This window comes from Limulus polyphemus, unplaced genomic scaffold (genome assembly GCF_000517525.1).
Source record: "Limulus polyphemus unplaced genomic scaffold, Limulus_polyphemus-2.1.2 Scaffold2488, whole genome shotgun sequence".
Lineage (NCBI taxonomy): Eukaryota > Metazoa > Arthropoda > Merostomata > Xiphosura > Limulidae > Limulus > Limulus polyphemus.
The window spans coordinates 156,147-166,173 of NW_013668098.1; the positions used below are offsets into that span (position 1 = coordinate 156,147).

General features: G+C 32.4%; 1 protein-coding gene across 1 annotated transcript in view; it reads left to right on the forward strand.

The window, feature by feature from the left end:
- Window positions 1-10,027, forward strand: part of LOC106467099 (helicase domino-like) — a 94,605-nt gene that overhangs the window by 73,083 nt on the left and 11,495 nt on the right. Inside the window, exons 22-29 of the mRNA XM_022395218.1 lie at window positions 434-636; window positions 878-1,047; window positions 1,540-1,736; window positions 2,320-2,434; window positions 4,834-4,998; window positions 5,466-5,636; window positions 5,883-5,966; window positions 6,759-7,901. Coding sequence (XP_022250926.1) covers window positions 434-636; window positions 878-1,047; window positions 1,540-1,736; window positions 2,320-2,434; window positions 4,834-4,998; window positions 5,466-5,636; window positions 5,883-5,966; window positions 6,759-7,901 — 2,248 coding nt within the window. The remainder of the gene's footprint in view (window positions 1-433; window positions 637-877; window positions 1,048-1,539; window positions 1,737-2,319; window positions 2,435-4,833; window positions 4,999-5,465; window positions 5,637-5,882; window positions 5,967-6,758; window positions 7,902-10,027) is intronic.

Here is a 10,027-nt window from a genome sequence, read left to right on the forward strand (position 1 = left end):
AAAGTACATCCTTAACGCTCTGTTACAGTAAAGATAGCAGATAAAGTACATCCTTAACGCTCTGTTACAGTAAAGATAGCAGATAAAGTACATCCTTAACGCTCTGTTACAGTAAAGATAGCAGATATAGTACATCCTTAAAGCTCTGTTACAGTAAAGATAGCAGATAAAGTACATCCTTAAGCTCTGATTACAGTAAAGATAGCAGATAAAGTACATCCTTAACGCTCTGTTACAGTAATAGTGGCAGATAAAGTACATCCTTAAAGCTCGCTTGTAAAAAAAAAAGTGTAGATGTGTTGAAGAACTCTGTGAATTGCTCTACTTATTACACGAGTACAGATAATTGATAAGAACATAAAACAAATAATGGAGGGAGGAGGAGTTTGTCTGTTAAATGAAATTATTGTTTAGGATGTTATTTTTTTCCCAGGTTTGTTTTTGTTGTTCCTGGAGTTTCTGCCCCAAGAATAAAGATGCACATGTCCCATCCTCCCACCTCAACATTACAGAAAATCAAGTTATGGAAACAAAATATTCAAAAACAGTTGGCTCCTCTCTGTAGATATCTGCATCCAATCAGCAGTAACATGTCAACCCAGTTTCCAGATTTAAGACTTATACAGTATGATTGTGGTATGTATTGTCTAAACATTATTTTGAGTGACATTTTTAATTATAAATTATATATTTTTGTGTTTATTAATAAAACGAAATATTTATGTATATTTAAAAAAGATGTGTGTATAATGTTCTTTGGCTATTGTTGTCATTATGTTCTCTTGTGAATTAAAGTATGGCTTATCACATACATTGTTCAGTTTTGTGTATACTCTAACAGATAATACAGTAATTACTGTTCAACGTGTTATTTCAGGTAAACTTCAAACTCTAGACAAGCTTCTGTGGCAATTAAAAAATGATGGACACAGAATTTTAATATTTACTCAAATGTCAAGAATACTCGACATACTTGAACAGTTTTTGAACTATCATGGCCATACCTACCTTCGTTTGGATGGTAGTACACGAATAGAACAAAGACAGGTAAGTATTTAACTTCAAAAGCTTCTTATTTTATTGGTTTCAGAGAAAAATATTAGTACTCTGGGAACTCGTATCAGGTGTATATGTCAAACCTGTGATACCTGGTTTGAACGTGCGTTTAGTTTATGAAGAGATTGTTTCAAAAATTTATCAAGTTTATATTTCAGGTAATTAGTGAAAAATTAAAACACGACCTTTTTTTATTCTGTACTGAAAAATAAACCAAGGAGAGTTCATCCTTGAATGATTTAACGTTCTCCAAATATGAAAATTATATAGTAAACTTTTCAGACATTTGAGACTATGTTATGTTTTTCTTTAATTGAAAGTTGTGTTTTAGTTAATGTAAGTCTTGCGATATGTAAGTAAATTTGTATAGTTAAGGAATTGTTTGACTTGTGTTCAATTCAGTGTTTGTGTGACAATAAGTTGAATTGTTTTAGTGTAAGAGAACTTGTAATACATAGAAATGTTCCGTCAATTTTTGTACAGGCTTTGATGGAAAGATTCAATGCAGACAAGCGTATCTTCTGTTTCATCCTTTCTACTCGTTCAGGGGGTATCGGAGTAAACCTGACAGGAGCAGATACTGTTATTTTTTATGATAGTGACTGGAATCCAACTATGGATGCCCAGGCCCAAGATCGATGTCACAGAATTGGTCAAACACGTGATGTTCACATATACAGGTGAAGATTACTCTGTATGCTCACAGGAACATTAAACGTTTAGCTGAAGGAAAGATGAAAACATACTTTGTTTTAGATTTTGATAAAGCACTTTCATTAGACAATCTAATTAATTTTTCTTCCATTTCTGATAGTTCTTAAAAATATGATTAATAGAAAAAAAATTGTTGGATTAATTTATTGCAAATCTAAAAAACCAGAGACATGTGTAGAATTTTTTTATATTAAACCTTAGTATCATGTTGTAATACTGGAGTTTGCTACCACAATAATTTTTGAGCACAAATAATGCTAATTTTTATTTAAAGTGTTCTATACATACTTGTATTGAAGAAATATGACTACTACTATAACAATATTTTTTTAGACTATTAGACTACTGTACTTGAGATTAAAGGAATAATTTGTTTTGTGTGCTTATAATTATGTTTTTAGGAAATAAAGTAGCCGTATAAAATATATAATTAATACAGGTAATGCATGAAATTACAAATCACGTGCACTGTTGTTTGGCAAATGACGAGTTTTAGTTGTCAAACACTAAAAAAAAAATTCAACTAGCTGGCCATTTTTCTTTAAATAGGCTAGTCAGTGAAATGACTGTAGAAGAGAATATCCTGAAGAAAGCAGGACAGAAGCGGTTGTTAGGAGATCTTGCCATTGAAGGAGGAAACTTTACCTCTGTGTTTTTTCAGAAGGTGTGTGAAATAGGTTTGTTTCTAAGATTATGTGGCAATGAATAAGTAATAATAAAAAAAAAATGGTTCAAATGTTGAACAAACAGTGGTCCTTTAATTCATCTTATCACAGCACCCACTACAGCTCATACTTTACAGCTAATTTTTATACTTATAATAGTCCTTTTAATTAAGTGTGCATGGGTCCAGTCTGATGGACTAGTCCACTATTGGAGAAGAAGTGTTGACTATAATTCCGAATTTACTATTAGTATTTACATGAAATGTGGCAGGATTTTAGTAATATGTACAAATATGTTGTACACACAAAACCAGATGTGTTACAGAAGTATTTGTACTCAGGATATGTCTGTGTATTGATGACAAGTTTGATTCAGACTCTTTACAAGTCAGAGTGCAAGATTATGTTGATGTAAAGAGTAAAAATACTTTTATCCATTGTAAAGTTTGCATATTTTATTTACATAACCTCTAGAACCTTTGAAACTCCTGTGTACAGTTTTTTGTTGTATCTGGTACTCACTCTCCTCTACCATAAATAGTTGGAAAATGACATGAAATACATAATACCGTGTTTAATGACCTCTGGACTTTGGACATCACTCAAACATGTAGGATTAATATACTCCCACTGGTGTTTGTTTTAGTGTGTGTATCTATAACATGGAAAGATGGTATTACGGATTTATTTATTTATTATTTTCAGTATTGTTTATTAACTCTTAACACGGGGTTGGTCAATTTGACCAACCACGTAACCTCTTTGTACTCGATTAAAGTCTTTATAGATTTTTAGTAAGCCAACGTATCACCTACCAATTCCAGTATTTTTAACTTCAGTTTTTGGTAGATTACTTCTCTCAACAGAGGCTCGTATAGTCTTTACATTTGACACTACTAACTTAAATATAGTTTGTATATCTTCACTAAATTTGGTAGTCTTTCAGTTCATATTATCAAGTCTTTCACAAAGAAAAAATCTTATTTTTTAGTGAATTATTTTTAATAATCTAAAATGATTTGTCCAAGAACATATTGAGTACTTGTGTTGAATAGTCTGTGTGGAAAATGATTTTAGCGCTAAAATTAAAAATACTTTTCTTTATCTCAAAAATATCAAATTTCCTTTGTGTAATCCCTAAAACCACCTAAAAAAAGGCAAAATTAATCAAAATTATCCCTCTTTTTTTCGTTCTAGAATGACTTCAAATTGTAACATGAAACTACATTAGTTTGTCCTAAGTAGCTTTAAGCTTGTAACACTATACATATATTTATAATTAAATTTTATTGTTTTCTTGCCCTTTGAACCATGTCTAACTATTATCTGTGTCTTAATAAGTTGTGAATCACTCGGGGCATGTTCAGCTCATGTTATGCTGTCGAATTACATTACCTACGTGCTTGCCTCATGAAACATTTTTATTATATTATTATTTGTTTTACCTAATCTGAATTTAACTAATTTAAAAAGATCCCTATTTTTACATTTTAGTTACTTTTATAATGATAATAATAATATTAAACATGAAAAACAAGAAATAAAATACTTAACCAATTTTCTTTTTTCTTGCTGTAAATTGTCGATGAAACTTAAGTCTATTTATTTTATTCTAATGGTAGTAGTGCGTTAAATAATTTTCATTTAATTAAATAATGTACCAAAGAACATAGACTAATAACATGCAAAAAGCAGACAATTTCCCTTAACCCTAAAAATTTTTCTGGCTTTCTAACTATAAGACAAGAGCTGTTACAAGTTCATCCAAGATAATCGTTAAATTTCCCATGGGAATGAAGCTTTTATCCTGAGTGAAATTGATGCTTATCTGCTCAAAACACAACGTTATACAATACGTCATTTGATAGATGTAAATCTTGACTTTTTGTTGGTTATAGGTAGTATATAATTAAATATAAAAGGGAACTATTAACAAAGCCTGAAAGAGAGGATGTAGCAGGAGTTTGATTTTTAATTTATAACTTTATAATTATAATTATATTTATAATTTATAAATTGAAGGTGATAAAAATTATGGTTCGTTTGAGCAGCAATGCTTCTTTAGAGAGTAATATATGTTTAATTTTATACTTTTTCGAGGGGTGGTGGATAAAACAGAGAAGAGAAGCCTAGAGAAAATATGTCACATTTCTCACACTAGGGGAAATTCAGGATGTTTTTAATATTGCCTTGTAGAATTAGGAACTTAAAACGTATATACTATTAAAACATGAATTATTACCTACATTTTTATGATATACTAATTGGTGTAATGTAAATAAAAAGTAGTTTTTGAATTTAAGACACCTAAACTTTCTGTCATGCATAGTAAAGGATACCCGAGGCAAAAGGGTTAATAATTTTGAATCTATTTATTTTTTGGAATTTTTAATTACAGAATGCTATCCGAGAGCTGTTTGGAATTAAAGAAGATAACTCTACAGACAGATGTGTTGTCAAGAAAGATCCAAATGATTCAGATGTTTCAAAACTTGGAGTAACTGCAGTGGAAGAAAAGCCGGTTGACCTCACTGAGAAATTCCTTCAGACTGAGTTAGAGCAGGTAAATATTGTAAAGTAAAACTTCTATTTCGTACATGAGTAAAAGCATATTCTGTCTGCTAGAGTAAAAATTACTTATTCATTGGTAATAAAAATATTTTTCTGTTGGACTTTCAGCAGATCACAGTGTTATATGGTGCTATAAAAGTATTAAGAAGTCTTGAAAGGTTTTCATGGGCTGATCTTTATGTTAGGAACCAGATATATTCTACTTATAAAGGGTTGAAGTTTTAAAGCTTGGGTATTTTCAGAGATCCAAAATATGAGTGTCTCGAGATCTGAGACATAAGACAGTCTTGTATCAAATTACCATATTCAAAATTTAAACCATATAATGCAAGGCTTAGAAAGTTACTTTTCTTCCTCCGAAGGTGGTTTGTAATTTAAATGTAAAATCAAGTTTATAATTCTAATTCACTGTAGGCAAACATGACAACTTATGAGTGACTTATCATCCACATATTACAGGCTTTAGGTATGGCTGAAGAGGAAAATGATGTAGAGGCAGCTAAAACCGCAAGAGCTGAAGCTGCTGCCGAACTGGCTGAATTTGATGAATCCATCCCAATAGATTCAGAAACTAGAGATAATGAGGAGAGGTCACAGGCTGAGGAGGAGCTGGATAAATTAATGGATCAGGTTTGTGTTTATTAAGATTATGTTCGGAATTTTATTAAAGCAATAGAATTGGGTATTACTACAGTAATTAGTTATATGCATACGAAGGTTCGTTAAAATGTATTACCATTGTTTTTGTGAGATGCGTAAAATACATTTAGGAATGTTGTATAACTTGTAATAAATATATTGTTTCATACATTTATGCATACTCGTGATATGCAGCAACAACGTTATAAAAAAAATATATATTTTGTTTTTACACAGCTGACACCTGTGGAGAAATATGCCATGCAATATTTGGAAACAATTCAGGATTCATTTTCATTGGAGCAATTAAAGCAAGCAGAGGTATGTAGTCTTCTCTTTGTTTGATAAGTTTGCAGTATGTTCATTATTAAGGATCTGGTTCTATACAAGTTGAAAGGTTTGATTGTTGTTATATTTAACCCTTTGGATGCTCTAATCGGATTTACCTCCACAGTGTTGCACAAACTTTTCCTCGTAGTGCAACAGTCGGGATACTTCGTCCTTGAATTTCCCACCTTAGTACTGTGCGTGCATATGTACATCAACAAGCATAAGTGGTACTAGTGGGTTTTGATATTGAAGAAGTGCTAAAAAAAGTTCAAATTCTAAATTTCATTTTGTAATGGATAATCAACACTTTTCGAGAACCCACCCCAAATTTAATTATGCACGCAAAGGGTTAATTTTAACGTGTATTGATGGATGGTTTAAATTATCAAGAGCTTACCACTGTTATTTTTCACTTACTATTAAAACATTTTGCTTAAAGTACAAAACTTTGCTAAGAGATTGAAATACCTGATGTATCATTGATAGAAAAATGTAAAATGACCACACAAATTAGATTTGACAGAGTAGAAATTTTAACAGTGTTGTTACAGTAATTAACAAAATACTTGTTTGTTTTTTTGTACCGTAAAATGTACCTGTAGGTTACAAAAGATGAGTGCTAAAGAGGTATACATTCTTACTATATATCCTTTTAGTATCAGTTAGTATGATACAGCTGTAATTCTACGGTTTGCAATCAGTTACATATTGACGGAATGTTTTCTTTATTTTAGTGCATATCTGTACTAAGTCACATATATTTTTCATCATACTTAAATTTAGGAGGAAATAGAAGCTCAAAAGAAAGACTGGGAACTTGGAAGACTGAAGGCCTTTAAAGAGGAAGAAGAAAGACGAAGAGCATCGTACGACGAGGAAGAAGATCCGAAAATCTCGTACAGTCGAGAGGACGCGTATAATCAGGTGCCTAAAAATTCCAAATCTGGTAGCAAAGGGAAAGATGTAAAAACATCTAAGAATAAATCTAAAGACACATCCCAGGGTGGGAAAGTAGGAACAAGAAGGGGTGAAACTCCGAAGCGTAGAAGTCGCCGGATAAGTCTCCTTCAAGAAAGAAGGCAGTATGAGGGTTGCAGTGATTCTGAAATTGAAGTTAATAAGCAAATTTTTGGCAGTAAAGCTGTTAATCATTTTGATGAGAAATGCTCTTATACAATGCCATGTTTTAGGCAAAGTTCTACAGAATTGAGGACAACTACTATCAAAATTAATTCTGAAGAAATAGGTAAAAATGTTGAGGACATTAGCACACACAGCTCACCAGATAGTCCTATGACCATAGACTTTGGCTCAAAAAATGCACCTACTGCTTTTTCCAATAGCGTGGAATCAAATAAGCCTAGTTTTGTCTCAAATGTTACTACGTGTAACACACTATATAAGAATGTTACAAGTATTAAAGAACCCAGTAAAAAAGTAGGTACAGTTTTTCTTTTGTCAGAACATTATCCTGTATCTTCTGGCTCAGTAAAAGACATTCCCACACTAAGTGGTACTTCTGAGGTTTTATGTAACATGTCAACGACTGCAGGCTCCCATGATCTTTTAGCAAGAGAATGTGTATCAAGTGTACGTGCTTCTTTGCCCAAATTGTCTTCTGTCACTTCTGTTCCACCACCTTTTTCAAATCCCAACCTTGTCATACGTACCCGTCGAGCTTCTGCAAGGGAAGCCCAATTAAAGCAACCTATTAGTTCACCTGTAGAAATAAGTTATACAAACTCCATTAGTGTTGAGCCTAGCCACTCTCCATTGTCAGGTTACGGGGTTTCGGTGGAACAGGACGAAGTTCAAAATAGAGCAGCTTTGGCTCCATTTCCAGAGAAAAGGGTTACTGTAATCAGATCTATTAGCCTACCGGGTACACTATCCAGTGGTGCTTCTGTACACGAACAGAATGGTATTTGATGATAAACCTTTTTGTTAGGAGCTGAAATTTGCCTGCTGTAAATAGCATGACTTGTGTATGAATGGTATGCAGCCTGGTGTAGACTGTAAGATGTTGTCTGGTTGCATAATGTGTGATGTGTATGCTTGCTGTTCATTGCAACAAAAACAGAAAAAAAAACCCCACTTTTAAAAGGTCTTTTTCCTTAGTTACGTACTTTCTAAAACTGACGTCTGTTAATTGGATTTTGTAAGAAACCTTTCCTTTTGTAGGGTTTTTTCCCCCTCCCCCTTTTCCTTTCTTTTAAACTTTGTGATAAACAAGAATAATGAAATGGAAGATGTTATTATGTAACTGTCTTTTAAGATTAAGATACAATTTAGAAGAAGAAAAAAATTTGTTCAAAGGTATCTGAATCTTGGAAATACTGTGTTTTACTGTAGTTTTGAAGTTTGTTAGCAATATTTAAGGCACTGTAAAAATAAACCTTTCAGTTTGAAGTGTTGTTAAATAAAGCTGAAGGGTCAAACATTGAACTGTGTCTCCTGTGTGTCTCATTTACCTTGGTACTAGCAGCTGTAGTACTGAGGAGGGTATGTACACCTGTCAGGTTTTGGTGTCAACAAAATACTGTATACTCTTACAATTTGTGTGCCCCGTGACCAATGATAAGGGATCTTGCTCCAGAAAAATGCAACATTTCTTTTGGTAGATGACCTTTTTTACTTTTTTTTTTATTTATTTATTTTTTTATTGGTTATGGACGTAATTCACGAACGTGTTGAGCTAGTCATTGTTCACCGGTCTGATATTAAACGTTCAGGCTGTGGTCACAGAGTCCGTACTTGTGTTCTGTGCAGAATCAGCGGCAATTTTTTTTCCTTTGTATGTGTTGGCTTTTTGGCACCAAAACTTGACCCAGTTGTGCTGTGCCTGTTTAGGCTCAACACAGCTCACTCTACCAAGGGAAATGAGATGCATTTGTGAGCAAGACCATTTCAGGCATATTACATTGGATAACATCACACATACTTAAGTTCCAGTGTTGTTGAATACGTTTCTCCATCTGTTGATAAATTGGCAGTAGTAAAGGTGGAGTGTGTTGTATAGCTTCGAAAAAATATTACAGATATAAACATTGTAAGAACAAAAATTAATACAAAAAAAATTATTGTTCATAATCATCTTAAACATGTAAACTTTAACAAAACACGTCTTGGGTTCAATTGCACATCGTGACCTTTTACAGCTTTACACATATTTCAAATTTTGATATCATTTAGAAAAGTACTAAATTTTATGTGACGTAATGTCCCAGATTTTCCAATTTGAAAAATAAGCTGCTACAGTTTTAAACAAGTAGAAACACAAACTGAACATAATTTCAAGCAAGATTCGGAAATTTGCACCACTTTTTGATTTGCTAAGATTGAAATATCAATAAACTTGTTAACCTCACTAGAGAGGGCCCTCCTCTCTCTCTCTGACTTTTAAAATTGTTTTGTTTATCAACTTTACATTGCTGATGGATTTGCTTATCACCAGTAGATAGAGCAGGCTCTGCTTTACGTGAATCCACTCGTCATCTCAGTTCTCATACCTATATTATTCAGACATTGGATGTTTTCATTCTGTAACTCATTGTAATACTCTGAATGGCTAATTGGATTTTTGTCTATTTATAGTTTAGTAAAATGGATAAATATTAGTAGTTTTGAGCCATTCCGTTCTATTGGCTGATATATTTTTTGTTTTAAAATGCTTTTTGAAAGCTACACAATTTTTTTTTGTATGTGAATAAATTTGCGAGGCTTAGGAAATAACATTTTTGAGCACAAATGAGCTCGAGTATGCAGTGAGTACTGCAAATCTGTTTTACTTTTTTTTTAACAAAAGTAACTAAAACGTAAAAATTATTAACTTCTCTGCTTACAAAATTTCAATAAAATGTCTAAAATTCCCTAAGCTCAAGCTAACCATTAGGTATATTTCACAGGCCAAGATCTGTTTACATAATATAGACTACTGAAAACATCTGACGACTCCCACTGTGACTGATTACCGTTTCAGTGGGTGCAAAGTATTGCAATAAAACCATAAAAGAAAACACCCTACATAAAAAAAAAAAAAAAAAAAAAAAAAA